This window comes from Dryobates pubescens, chromosome 20 (assembly GCF_014839835.1).
Source record: "Dryobates pubescens isolate bDryPub1 chromosome 20, bDryPub1.pri, whole genome shotgun sequence".
Classification (NCBI taxonomy): domain Eukaryota; kingdom Metazoa; phylum Chordata; class Aves; order Piciformes; family Picidae; genus Dryobates; species Dryobates pubescens.
The window spans coordinates 281619-295815 of NC_071631.1; the positions used below are offsets into that span (position 1 = coordinate 281619).

At 61.0% G+C, this 14197-nt stretch overlaps 1 protein-coding gene across 1 annotated transcript; it reads left to right on the forward strand.

Moving 5' to 3' along the window:
- The first annotated feature begins 4239 nt into the window (after nt 1–4239).
- Nucleotides 4240–11012, forward strand: OPRD1 (opioid receptor delta 1). Its single transcript, XM_009904942.2, has 3 exons — nt 4240–4481; nt 8971–9320; nt 9981–11012. The coding sequence occupies exons 1-3, from the start codon at nt 4240–4242 to the stop codon at nt 10499–10501; spliced, it is 1113 nt and encodes a 370-aa protein (XP_009903244.2). The 3' UTR covers nt 10502–11012.
- The last annotated feature ends 3185 nt before the right edge of the window (nt 11013–14197 follow it).

The following is a 14197-nucleotide window of genomic DNA, read 5'->3' on the forward strand; positions in this document are numbered from 1 at the left end:
CAGCGCAGGGCCCCTCATCCCCCCACTGTGTCACAGCTGGCACAGGCACCAGGACACACAGTCCTCATGTCACAGCCAAGTTTTCCCCAGGACACAGGGTCTGTGTGTCCTGGTTCCTGTGCAGGCATCCGGACGCGTGGTCCCCAGGGCCCAGAGGGCGCAGCCCCGTCGGGACGCCCGGGATCCTCATTCCCATCACTTCCCTTCGCCAGCAGCTCAAAGCTTTATTTTCTCACAGCAGCTCGGGCTGGAAGCAGCATCCCAGCCTCGATCTCCCCCTTCCCAAGATGGTTCACTAAGGAGATGACTCACAGGTTGTTAACGCTCCCGACACGAAGCAGCAGCGATGCCACCTCCGAGAGCCAGCCGGGGAGGGGGCGCAGCCTGGGCTCACAGCTCCTCAGCACCCCGGGAGACGCTGCCCGTTCCCAATCAGTGCTCCATTGTCAGCCAAAAGCAGCGCTGAGGAGGGCGTGGAAAGACCGAAATCAACATCAGGGCAAAAAAGATTCCTGTGGGGACTAAGTCCTCCGAGGATGTGCTACAGCGCAAGGTCTTCTCTGCCAGCAGGACTCGAGCAGGCTGGCAGCACCCTTGAGCTCTGTCCTTGACCCTGCTACAGGGCCAGGCATGATCCCGACTGAAGGAGAAGGGTTTCGTGACCCCCTCAGATAAAACCTTCAGTTTGGAGACATTTGTTAAGGGCTCAGGACGAAACAGGAACCCATCCTGTGTGTGAGAAGCCTCAGTGCACCCAGCCCTGGGTGGGAGCAGGGGGCTCAGGACAGGCTGGCACCGGCACCACCCCAGAGAGGAAACAATCTCCTTTGTGTCCTGAGACCACCTTGGGGGACACCAGTAGCATCACCCCTTGAGACAGCATTGGTCTTCAGGAACGGATTTGATGCCTGCAAGGCTCCGAGCTGCGATTTCCGTCCCACCTCCTGCCGCAGCTCCAAGCGCGGCCATCTGACAGCAGCACGTCCGGCTATGCAAATGCCCTGCCCTAGGAGACAGGCTCCCTGCACACAATGCCAAGGAAAGAACGCTGCAAGAAGCCTCCCCCCTGCCCACCCAGCCAGGCAGAATGGCGAGGCAGGGAAGAATCTCATCTAATTTTAACTCCCCTGACGATGGGCTTTGTTCTTTCCCAGCAGCTGCCCCGCAAGGTATGAAAACACTCAGCTCTGTTGACGTGGGAAAACAAAACACACAAATCAGCCTATTTTCCTCTTCAAGGCCAATTTATCTGGAGCTGTCAGCGCAGGCAGGGGAAGTGATGAGCTCCAGGGAATTGAGGGGGAGCAGCTTGGACCCGCAGCTCCGTGGGTACTGGTGTGGTTGGGCTGATGCTCATGGAGCATCTGATCCATGCACTCCCTGTCCTGCAAGCCCCCCAAACCTCTCAGACCTGCAGAACAAAGAGGGTGACATTTCCTGCTGCACTCCCCCAAGGTGTGACCCTGGACATGGACCAAGTTAGACCTCTGAACAAAGCAGCATCCCCCAAGGGTGGCTCACCACAAGCTGGGCTCCAATTGGGGTGCAGACACCACCCTGCTCCTTTTGCAGGCAGCTTTTGGGGTGCTGCAGCACCCACCTGGACATCTCTCAGGCTGCCCAGAGAGGTGGGAGCTGCCCCATCCCTGAACCATTCCAGGCCAGCTTGTGTGGGGCTCTGAGAGACCTGCTCTGGTTGGGGATGTCCCTGCTGAGTGCAGGGGGCTGGTTTGGATGGGCTTTGAAGGTCCTTTCCCACCCAAAGCATTCCAGGATCTCTATTTGTATGGTTACAGCTCCCCTCTGTCTCCCTGGCTCACACCTCAGCCCCATGAGCAGCAGCACAGCAGCAGCGACCATGACATTGCTGGAGCCCTGGTGCAAGGCTCTCTCCAACAGGATTATGGCAGCAAGCACAGCTAGGGGGCAGGGCCATCCCAGCTGCCTGGGCACCCTTTCTGTGTCTGGGAATTGACCAGCACCAGCAGTGGGGGTCAGGACTTGCAGGGTCCACCACATCCCTACCCTGCTCCTCAGGCTTCATGCACAGCAACGAGGCGATGCCTCTGATGCCACCTCCCTGCCTCAGTTTCCCCATTTTGGGACCTACATGGGTGGCCCTGGCCCAGCTCATCAGCAGAGCAGCAGCCAGGGCAGGCAGATGAGCAGTGAAGCCCTTTAAAGGTTTTCCATTTGCTTTGTGCTTCCGCTGGGTTTATTTTTAACATCCCAGCTGAAGCCAGCGGCGAGCGGGGCTGAGCGGTGGCAGGAACCTGCCAGCACGGTGAGCCCTTGGCACATAACCCCCTGGAAAAGGGCTGGTGTGGGGGCTCTGGCTGTGCTGAGAGCCCCGGGAAGGGACGAGCCCTCTTCTGAAGAGCTCCTCAGCCACGCTGGGAGCTGCTTTGCATTCCCTGACGAGAGGTTTCCCTCCCGCCGGGAGCCAACGGCAGCAGGGCTGCGTCAGAGCCCTGCACAACACGGCCCCAGGCCCTTGCCCCGGCAGGCTCCTGTCACCCAAGGGAGGTGTTTAAGCCTCCTGTCCCTGAGGACAAGCAGGTATGGGACTGGCTGGGACAGAGCCTTCTGCTTTGCCCTGGCTTTTGGTGCCTCTTTGCAAAACCATCACAGCACTAGGAAGAGCCTGTGGGCAGCAGGCTGGTGCATGGCTTGGTGACCAAAGTGCAGGACCCAAGGCAGCTACAGCCCACTAAAGCCATCCCTGTGCTCCCAGTTTCTGCCCACATACATCCCACCAGCCCTCTGGGGCACTGCCAGAGTTGCTGAAGCCCTCCTTGCATGACAGCAGAGACCTACCACATGTCCTTGGTCAATGGCCCGGGAGCTGTTTTCACCAGAGGCAGAGGATGGATGAGGAGCTGCTAACTCCCTGCTCAGCTCTTGATGAGGTATCTGGATGCTTCCACACTGCAGGGCCTGGATGCTGGCAGCGCTGTGCAGGTTAAAACCCTCCTCTGCAGGGCCAAAACAGCTTTGGGGCTGTCCTCCAGGTCCTCAGACTCCCGCTCTGTCCCACCCCGAACTGCAGAAAACCACCCCACTGGTCCTGGGGCACAGGGCAGTGAGGGAATCCATCCCCAAAGTAAAGCAATGATGGACACCCCCAAAATGGGTCCCTGCAGCCCCCACACCCACTGGGAATCCAGCAAAAATAAAGCTGCTTTGTAGACCCTGAAGAGGGGGAGGCCTGCAAAGGGGGGGGGGCTGCCCCAAGGAGGGTGAGGATGACCTTCAGCAACCCACAAGCCCAGCTCTGCCGAGCAGGTGGTGCTGATGGGCAGCACTGTTTGCAGCCCCACCCTGCAGCATCCCTCCTGACCCCTCAGAATCCCTCCTAGCTCCCCACTGCTCCCTCTAACTCCCCCAGCAGCCCTCCTAATTCTCCCAGAATCTCCCCAGCCTCCCCCCCATCCCTCCTGTGTCCCCCTGGAACACCCCTCCCCAAAACCACCTCAGCATTCCCCCCAGTCCCTCCAAGCCCCCCACCCCACAGTGTATGGGGAGGGGAGATGGGGAGGGGAGATAAGGAGGGGGAGAAGCAGCACAGGGTGGTAGTGGACAGCAGGTGGTGGCTTTGCTTTGGGGACAAAGGAGCTGTTTGTGTCCCCCTGCTCCTTCCAGACAAAGGAAAACTAAAGCAGCCATCGCAGCCCCCCTGAAGCTGGCTCCTCCCGGGGTGCTCGGGGCTGGCCCCACATCTCTCGATGGCTCCAGGGGAAGGCGACAGGCAGCGGTGGGGACAGGCAGCGGTGGGGACAGGCAGGGATGGGAGGGACACAAGCAGGGATAGGGACACGCAGGAGCTGGGGGGCACACAGAGACGGGGAAACGGAGACCAGGGAGGGAGAAAAGGACCTGCCGGGGAGGGGTGGGGAGGGCTGAGAGGCGGAAACGAGCCGAGGAGGGAGCGGAGCGGGCAGGGGACCGGCGTGCGGGGGGCACAGCCAATGAACAGGGTGGGGGACAGCCCGCAGGGAGCGCGGGGAGCAGACAGGGGAAGACAGCTCGGTGTTGGAGGGCGGTGGGAGGCTGGCAGAGGTGGAGGCAGGCGGCGAGGGGGGCCGCCCCCAGCCCCACGTGGCTCCGGGGACCCGTCGGGTTTATAAAGCGGCTCCGGTGGCGGCGCGGCTCCGGGAGGCGGCGGCGGCGGCGACCGGCAGCGGGACTCGAACCGCGGGGCTCGGATGCTCCCGGCAGGGCCACGGGCGGCCACGGGCCATGGAGCTGTCCACGGAGCTGCTCACGGGGCTGCCCACGGAGCTGGTCACGGCTGCTGCGACCACTTGGGACAATGGCACCGCCTGGCCCCCCCTGCCCGGCCATGGGGGCAACGAGACAGGGTCAGAACGGGCCAAGAACGCCACGTCCATCCTCATCGCCGTCGTCATCACCGCGCTCTACTCCGTGGTGTGCGTGGTGGGGCTGCTGGGCAACGTCCTGGTCATGTACGGCATCGTCAGGTGAGGACAGGGTGTCCCCACGCACACCGGCCTGGGTCGTGGGGAAGGTGTGAGAGGGGCATGGGGAGGGCTGGGGGGGAGGGACGAGAGCTGGCGGGTGAGGGTGCACCGTGGGTGGGTGTGTCGAGTGAGAGATGGCAGCTGGAGATGGTGAGCATGAGGTGAGGGAGAGGTGAGGGGGAAGGAGGGAAAGTGACCCAGGACCAAGTGTGAGCCGCGTGTGACATGGCCACAGGAGTGACCATGTGCCAGCACTTGTGACCAGGACCCAGTGTGCAGCAGGGCCGAGTGTGCTCCGGGTGCGAGCAGCAGCAGCTGTGAGCAGGTAGCCCCGGGGTGGGTGAGCAGCACACATGTGCGTGGGGGATGTCTCCAGGTGCTGCATGAGAGGAAAAGGCCAAGATGTGGGAGCATGGAGCACGGGGGGGAGCTGAGGTGGGGGGGAGCTGGGGGGGCACAGCCTGAGCCCTGTGTGAAGGCACAGGAGTAGGCACGCTGTGCTTGGAGAGGCTGGAGGGTGTATTGCTGCCACCCAAATGGCACCACAAAGAGCTGTGCCCCATGCACCCACTCCACAGCCGGAGCAGAGGGGCTGGGGGGAGCCCACTGGTACCTTCCCACCCCATCCGTGGGAGCTGGGCTGCAGAGGCTGCGGTTTGCCCACCCCCAGCCCTGCCCTGGGCTCCCACAGCCACCTGGCTCCTGCTTTTCTCTAACAAAGAGCAGGAGCCTGCACTGCCCAGCCCCAGCTCGCTCCACAGCCCAGCTGGCCCCTGCCCCGCCGTGAGCACAGCCACCCACTCGTGTCCTGGAGCCCCTGAGCCCTGCTTTGGCTCTGCCCAGCGTGGTGGTGGCAAAGCAGCTGCCAGGGTAGGACCTTAGCTGCTGGAAGCATCTCCACTGTGGTTTTGCTGGGCAGGGAGGGGGTCTGCAGGGTCTCTGCACCCCAGGACAAGCAGCAGGACCCCAGTGTCCCCTTTGTCAGCAGACCTGGCATGGTGAGGCACTGCTGTACCCAGCCCTGGGGTGCAAATTCCCTGCCTATGCCAGCCCCTGTGATAATAGCTGATCCCAGCTGGGGAAGGGGGGGTGGCACCTTGGCCAAGGCTGCAGTTAACAGGGGACAGTAAGGCCAAGACCGGCAGACCACAGGACCACCAGTGGCAACAGGGGCTGGCAGTCCCCCAGCCCCCTGGCAGCAGAGGCAGGAGCTGTGCAGAGGCAGGAGCTGTGCTGGTGGTCACAGTGCAGGGACTTCAGCCCTGCAGCCTGGCTGGAGGGAGCAGAGGCCTCACTGCATGCCCAGGTTCCCACCACCCCGTGGCATGCTGGGCAGGGCTTGACCTGGGGGAGCCCCAGATCCATGGGGCTAGCCCAAACTGCCCTCACCCCAGGGGCTGCTGTCACCCCAGCTGAAGCCAAAACCCAGGGGCCAAACCAGAGCTTGTGGCTGGATTTAGGCAAAGCCCCAAATTGCCCCTTTTTTAACCATTTCCATTCCACACCACCCAGCACCATGGTGTGAGGCTGGCACAGCCTGGCACTGCTTGTGTGTGAAATAAAGGCAGTGACTCACTGAGGGGGAAAGGAACCCGGCCTGAAACGTGCCCAGGAGTCAACAGGGCTGCCTGGCACCCTCGTGCCTGGCACCTTGCAGTTTTGGTTAGCTGTGCTGTGTGTTTTTACCCCCCAGGAGGATGGGCAGGCAGATGCTGGGCTTGGGGTGCCACTCCTTGGCCCTGCCCACTCTGGAATGGGATTTTTCATTGCCTTGAAGCAGCTTTGAAAACTTCCCACCCAGACTGCAAAAGCAGCTGAAGGTGCTGGCTGCAGAGCCAGAGGCCAGGGAGGATGCCAGGCTCAGGATGAGGGTTATCAGACCCCCCCCAGCTGCTGCTGCTTGGCCACAAAAGGGAAGGCATTTCGGAGAGGCAGCAACACTGTGCCAGCAGCTCCTCACTGCTTAACCAACCTCACCCATCCCTTGGCCTGACTCCATGCCACCCACAGGTCCCAGCCCCGTGTAGCCCAACCCATTGCTTGATGCTCCCCTCCAGGCTGGGAGCACAGAGCCCAGCCCTGAGCCTGCCTGGAGCTCCACAGGAGGTTTGGGAGCAGAGCTGCTCCACACCAGCAGGGCTGAGGCCAGCACCAGGAGAGTTCCACCGGAGAGAGCCAGGATGGGATCAGCTCCAGGCTGAGACCTTGCTGCTGGGGAGATGCTCGACACTGTGGCCCTGGGGACACCTCCCTGTGTCACCTCCTGCCACCCTTGGGACCTGGGCATGGTGTCTGAGCAGTGCATCCTATGGGGCTTGGGGGCCTGGAGCTGAGCATCACAGAATCATGAAAGGGTAGAAAATACTGCACCAGGCAGCACCAGGCAGCAGAGCCCCACACCAGAGCCCATGAGTGCCAGGGAGCAGGGGCATGCAGGACCCTGCTGCACAGCCCCCATCTGAGCTCCCCCAAATGGGCACCCAGCACCCCAGAGAGCCAAGCACAGCCAAACCCCAAAGCAGTCCTTGCCCCGAGCAGCCAAACCCAGCGCTGTGCCCGGAGGGAGCTCAGCCTCCCCAGCACCCTCCAGCAGCAGCCAGTGACAGCTCTGCCATTGCCACTGCGTCACTGGCAGCTTTTTACCCCTCCCAAAAAGCAATTTGCAGCTGCAAGCTCAGGCCTGTGTGTGCCCAGGCCCCTGCAGAGCCCATCAACCCCCTGCCAGCTCCAGCATGGGCATCACTGTGCTGGGCACAGGATTTGCTCAGCCAGGCTCTTTGACTGGGTGGCTCTGAGCAGCTCCAGGAGGCTGGCACCGGGGTTCCTTCACCTCTTTATCTTCTGAGTGTCCTGGGGAGCTGAGGGGTCCCTGCTTGGGGGTCCAGGGCTGCTGGAACACGGAGCTGCCCCATGCTTGCTCCATCTCCTCCAGCCTTGTCTCTGCCCCAGCTCCTTCCGGACTGGCTCCTGCCACACTGGCTCCTTCAGGTGGGGAGGTTCCAGTCAAGGCAGTGCCTTAACTGTGAGACTCTGTCAGCCCAGGGAGCTCCACAGCACAGGCTGCCAGCTTGCAGGCCAGGACCTGCCCTGCAGCTCCTTCCAGGCTCTTTCCTGGAGCAGCTGTGCTGGTTGTAGCTCAGGAAGTCACCAAGATGAGCTCCCCTGCCCTGTGCAGAGGGTTTGACCCTCATCCTGATCCTGGAGGGGGTTGAATCCTGCCCTAAACCCCCAGCTCTGGGGGCTAATTTGTCACCCCCCTCACACCAACCATCCCAGCATCATCTTCACCATCCCAGCCATCCTCATCATTCCAACCATCCCCATCCTGGCTTTGCCTCCTCCCTGGCCCCAGCACATCCAGCAGGGGGCTGGAGACGCCCTCGCCCAGCGCAGCTGGACACATCTGGCAGAGCACAGCATCAGTGCCTGATTTTGTTGCACTGCACTGGAAAAGCTGAGCGCAGAGAAGTCTGAATTTACCCAAAAGGACAATTTTCTGCCCTGGGTGAGGCACAAGCTGACAACAGGAGGAATTCTCAGCTTTTGGTCTAACCTGCAATGAAGCAGCTCCAAGAGCTGCATTTGCAGAGGAGCCTGGGAGGTGACACTGAGGAGAGCTGGAAAGGGCTCCCCAAGGAAAGGGGTTTGGTTTGTTGGGGTTTTAAATGTCTTATTTCCTATAAAACCTCTCCAATGTTCCCACCCTGAGCCAGGGGCTGCTGCCTGCAGCCAAGATGAGCAAAACAGGACCGCGGCTGGGGCTGGGCTGAGCTGCTGCTTTCCCCAGGGAGAATGGAATCAGGGAATGGTTTGGGTGGGAAAGGATCTCTGAGGGTCACCTGGTGCACCCCTCAGGCAGCAGCGACGTCCCCAGCCGGAGCCCCACACAACCTCGCCTGGAGCAGGGTTCCTCAAAGGCTCTGGAGCTCCAGCCTGGCTAATTGGGCTGCTTCCAGATGGCCTCTTTCCGGGGGTAATCGATCCCAGTTCTGCAGGGAGAGTCGGGAGGCAGGTTGGATAATCAGGATTTACTGGGTGGAAAATCAGATAATGGAGACCTGGGGAGGGGAAGGACCTGGTGCAGCTGCTTCAGGGCACTGGAGGAAATCGACTGAGCTGGAGAAATGACTTCTCTAGAGCGGTCTTCAGATGTCCTTTGAGTCTTTACTCCAAGGCATGGGAGCAGGGGTGCCCTGCCTGGGCAGCTGAGGGACCAGGGCAGGGTCCATCTGTGGTCTGCAGGTCCCAGCTCAGTACCCTGTGCTCAGCACACACCCAGACAAAACCTTCTCCACCTCCTGCCCCATGAGCCTATGAAGTTGTGCCCCCTCCTCACCATGCTGAGCGTGTAGACCCCTCCTGGGGCACAGGGGTTGGACTGGATGACCTTCAAAGGTCCCTTCCATCCCCAACCACTCCATGACTCAAAGTCTTCCGTGGTAAGCCAGCCCTGACCACCTGCCACGGCCTCCTCCACTGCCACCCCCAGGTACACCAAGATGAAGACAGCCACCAACATCTACATCTTCAACCTGGCCCTGGCAGACGCCCTGGCCACCAGCACGCTGCCCTTCCAGAGCGCCAAGTACCTGATGGAGACGTGGCCCTTCGGGGAGCTGCTCTGCAAGGTGGTGCTGTCCATTGACTACTACAACATGTTCAGCAGCATCCTCACCCTCACCATGATGAGCGTCGATCGCTACATCGCCGTCTGCCACCCCGTCCGGGCCCTGGACTTCCGCACCCCGGCCAAGGCCAAGGTCGTCAACGTCTGCATCTGGCTGCTCTCCTCCCTCATCGGGGTGCCCATCATGGTCATGGCAGTCACCAAGGCAAAAGGCAAGTGGCTTCTAGGCGAGGGTCCCCTCCTGTCCCATCTGCCCACCCCTGGCAAACCCAAGCCTCCTGGTCCTGTGGTGGGTCGGAGCTTGGCGATGGGCAGCCCTCTGTGGGGCCATGAACCTGCCCTGGCATGGAAGAGTCTTTGTCCCACAAACTGTCACCCCCCTTCCCCATCGCCAGTCCAAGCAGTGCCTCTGCCCAGCTCCTGGGGTGTAAATCAGGTGCCTGAAAACACCCCCAGTGCCACAGCAAAGTGCCCAGCTGGCCCACACAGAGATTTGCAGCCCCTGCTAAGAATGCCCTGGGCATCCTGAGGAAGAGGACAGGTTTCAGTGGAAGGTGGCATGGGGACATGCCCACCGTGGGGCCTGGGAGGACACAGCATGGGGGTGGCTTGGGAGGCTCTGTGGGGAATGAGCCCCTGGGGTGCTGGACCCACAACGTCCCCTCGGCACCCTGCGGGCTGAGGGTTGGTAGCACCAAGCTGCTGGGGAATCTGCCAAGAGCTGGCAGGTGGGCACCTGTCTCCTTGAGCTTTCAGCAAGCATGGAGGTGCCCAGGCCTGGCCAAGCAGAGCTGGCTGGCACCCAGAGCAGGCACCCAGAGCAGGCACCCAGAGCAGGCACCCAGCAGCTCCCTCTGTGCCCTCTCCTGCAGATGGGGTGGTGCTGTGCACGCTGCAGTTCCCTGACCCTGCCCTCTACTGGGACACTGTCACCAAGATCTGCGTCTTCATCTTCGCCTTCCTGGTGCCCATCCTGGTGATCACCATCTGCTACGGGCTGATGATCCTGCGGCTGCGCAGCGTGCGCCTGCTCTCGGGCTCCAGGGAGAAGGACCGCAGCCTGCGGCGCATCACGCGCATGGTGCTGGTGGTGGTGGCAGCCTTCATCGTCTGCTGGGCTCCCATCCACATCTTCGTCATCGTCTGGACGCTGGTGGACATCGACAAGAGGAACCCCTACGTGCTGGCCGGCCTGCACCTCTGCATCGCGCTGGGCTACACCAACAGCAGCCTCAACCCCGTGCTCTACGCCTTCCTGGACGAGAACTTCAAGAGATGCTTCCGGGAGGTCTGCGTCCCCTGGGGCGCCCGCGGCAGAGCCACCCCCGGCCAGCCTGGCACCGCCCGCGGCACCGCCGGCGCCCCGGCCCGGCCCCGCTGCCAGCCTGCATGACTAGAGGTGGGCAGCCTCCAGCAGGGCTGCCGGCGCCGGGCGGGGGACGACCTGCGCTCAGAAGTGACCCAGGTCACCAGCACGGAGCTCTAGCAGTGCCCTGGCCTGGCTCTGCCCGTGGCACCGCCGGGCTCACGTCGGCCTGGCAGCAAGGGACTGCCCCAACTCTGCTCCCTGGAGAAGCAGGGACAGGGGAACCAGGACCCACCAAGCTTTGTGGGGAGAGGACCAAGACAAGAAGCAGCCTGGGCAGAGCTGCTCTGCTGCTGCCCCCACAAGGCTGGGCACAGCTGGCAGCCCCATGCACCCAGCAAGGGCCACCGGCAAAGCCTAGGCCTCTGCCCCTGAAGTCATTAAGCCTGAGGAGCTCATTAAGGGAGCAATTAGTGGGGACCTGAGCACCTGCTGAAGCAATTGACATGGACTGGGCTCTGCCCTGGGGCCGGTGGGTGAGGGATGAGCAGCACCCTGCCCGCAGCAAAGCCAAGAAGGACACCAAGGCTTTGGCGTCTGTTTGTTAGTAGAAGATGGTAAAACCACCACCACCATTCCCCAGACAGGGAATGCAGGTGCTGAGGAGGGACACAGCCTGTGGCAGAGCAGCTCTCGTGCCCCCCGTGGGGATGGAGCCAGCACCCTCTGGAGAGGGAGCTGAGGCTGAAGGCCATCCTGCAGGAGCCACCCAGGGACCTCTGCACCACATCAAATGCTGCTGACAAGGAATCATGGAACAGTCCTGGTGAGAAAAGACCTTCAAGATCATGGAGTCCAAACACTCCCTAACTGCCCAGGCTGGGGCTAACCATGGCCCTCAGCACCACAGCTCTGCAGGGATGGGCATCCAGCCAGCTCCCTGGGCAGCCTGGGCCAGGCTCTGAGAACCCTGGCAGGGAAGAAGTTTCTTCTGATGTCCAACCTAAACCTGCCCTGGGGCAACTTGAGGCCATTTCCTCTGTCACTTGTTCCTAAGGAGAAGAGACCACCCCCCACCTGGCTCCAGCCTTTCAGGGAGCTGCAGAGAGCAACGAAGTCTCCCTCAGCCTCCTCTTCTCCAGCTGAACACCCCCAGCCCCCTCAGCTGCTCCTCCCCAGCCATGAGCGATGCCTTTCCCCTGGCCTCCCACTCCCTGAATCCCACCCCCCACTCCGTGCTGGCTGTGAGCAGCATCCAGGAGCTGTGACTTTTCCTTCCTCTTACCTTCCTTCCACCAGAACTGCAGTCAGGAGGTCCAACAGCTGGAGGATGAAGGAGGAGGGAGAAGGAGAAGGAGGAGGGAGAACGAGAAGGAGGAGGGAGAAGGAGAAGGAGAAGGAGGAGGGAGAAGGAGAAGGAGAAGGAGGAGGGAGAAGGAGAAGGAGGAGGGAGAAGGAGAAGGAGGAGGGAGAAGGAGGAAGGAGAAGGAGGAGGGAGAAGGAGAAGGAGGAGGGAGAAGGAGAAGGAGGAGGGAGAAGGAGAAGGAGGAGGGAGAAGGAGCAGCAACAGCATTTAGTGGACAAATTGCTGCAGCTGGAGGAAGCAGGCAGCTGCTGGATTCACCTGGGGCTCAGGGCGCGGGGGCTGGCTGCAGTCTGGCTGCAGTCTGGACTGTCTCTGGTTTTCCAGTTGCATCAATTTAGCCTAATCAGGGCCATTACTTCTCCTCCCCAGCTTCAGCCTTCTCTAAAGCCTGTGGAAGTTGCTGCCTCCCCATCAGGAGGGCTGAGCCCCGGAGGCAGCTGCAGCATTTCTCTGCCAGAGGAAGCAAAGGGGGCGAGAGGCCCCAGCCTGGTCTCCACTCAGTCACTGCTGCAGCAGCCAGCGATGCTCCTCCTCTGCCTGCTCCCTGTCCACTCCCACCACGAGCAAAAGCCACCTGCTCAGGCTTGCATATCCACAGCTCCTGTCCGAGGATCCCGAGGAGCCCCTTGCAGGCGTGGAGAGAGTCCTGGGCCACCAGCAGAGCCACACTTGATCTCCTCACCTGCCCTCACAGGCCTGGCTGGCTGTGGAGCATCTGGTGTGGGATGGGGATCCAGCTTCTTCCCACCCAAAACCATCTCCACCAGTCCCTTGTTTGGGTTGGGAGTCCCAGGGGTCAAATCTTGGCCCAGAGAGTCAGAGACTGGTAGGGGTTGGAAGAGACCTCTGGAGATCACTCAGTGCCACCCCCCTGCCAGAGCAGGGACACCCAGGGCAGGACACAGAAGAACACATCCAGGTGGGGCTTGAAAGTCTCCAGAGGAGACTCCACAACCTCCATGGGTAGCCTGCTCCAGGGACACACCACTGGGAGCTGCCCATGAGGATCCATGGTGCAGCTGGGACAGGTGGAGGCCACCTTTGTGCTTCTGTAGATAGCTCTGTGTGCAGCTCTGTAGCTGTGTGGAACCCCAGTGAGCAGCTCACCCCCATCCCACCCCTCTCTACAGCAGCCCTAGCTGCTTGCTGTGTGATGGAGCTCAGGCTCCTGCTGAGCCTGCTGGGGCCACAGCAGCAGGCAGGACCTCAGAAAGGGCTTCAGCCACCACCCCCAGCTGCAGCCCTGGGCCTTGGGGCTCTGCTGGTGCTGCTGTAGAGGATCCTTGCATTCTACTACAATAAATGAAATAAAAGCAGACATCAAGCAGCTCCCAGCTCTCCTTTGACTCTTGGGCACTGAAAATCATTGAATGCTATCTTGGGAGGGTCCTCAAGGACCATCTGGTCCAAACTTTCATAGATTCACAGAGTCATAGAAGGGGTTGGGTTGGAAGGGACCTTGAAGACCATCCAGTTCCAAGCCCCTGCCATGGGCAGGGACACCTCCCACCAGCTCAGGCTGCTCAAGGCCTCATCCAGCCTTCCAGGACATCCCCATGGTCATGCTGGGAGGTACTGCTCAGATCTCCAGCCTGAACAAAAGGGCTTAGGGAGGTGACGCCGCCCAAGGACCAGACCTTCATCAAGGACCTGTGGGACCCCACAGTCCACAGCGGTCTCTTCAATTAGTCCAGGGAAAACCACCCGGCCCTGGCAGCAGCCAGCTCCACGATAATTAAAGCTCATTTCCTCTTTGAGGCAGGAAAAGAAGGACAAGAAATCAGCTCAGCATCCCCCAAACCCTCTGAAGATGCAATTCCCTCCTGGCAGAGCCTGCACAGCTGGAGTTTGGTGTCCAAATAAAGAAACAGAGAATAAGAGCATTGCTTTGACTGGAAGAGACCCCCAAGGCCCTGGAGTCCAACCTTTGACCACAGCCACTGAAACCACCTTCAAATGTCAAAGATGGTAAAGAGCAAGGGGAACAAATTCCCTAGCAAAAGCCCCACAAAATGCTTTGATTTGGGGGGCACAAAGAGCCTGGCACCACCAGAGCTCATCCTCCACAGATGCTCGAAGCCCCAGATCCCACATTGCCATCTTTTGTCTGGGAATTAAAACCATTTTAGGCACTTTAAATAGCAACCGATGGAGACTGGGAGCTGGGGACACCCCTCCATCCCCCCAGCAATGGGAGAGGCTCTGGTTGTGCTGCTGGAGGAAAATCTTCCCCTGGCACAGCCAAGGGTCCCCCCCGCAAAGCCACCACGGGACCCAGATTGCTCCTCCTCACTGCCAAGCCCTCGCTGCCTCCCTGCACGGAGCAGGCTCTCCTTGATGAGTCGTTTCCCGTCTCAATCAAAGCTCTTTGCCCTTGCCCACCCCCGGCCCCAGCGCGGGGGCTCAGCCTCCCCCGG

Bases quoted from the DNA above. Each gene is read 5' to 3' on its own strand.
- OPRD1 (XM_009904942.2), top strand. From the start codon at position 4,240: ATGGAGCTGTCCACGGAGCTGCTCACGGGGCTGCCCACGGAGCTGGTC. The intron at 4,482-8,970 runs GTGAGGACAGGG...TGCCACCCCCAG, and splicing joins GTCATGTACGGCATCGTCAG to GTACACCAAGATGAAGACAG. The intron at 9,321-9,980 runs GCAAGTGGCTTC...CCTCTCCTGCAG, and splicing joins GGCAGTCACCAAGGCAAAAG to ATGGGGTGGTGCTGTGCACG.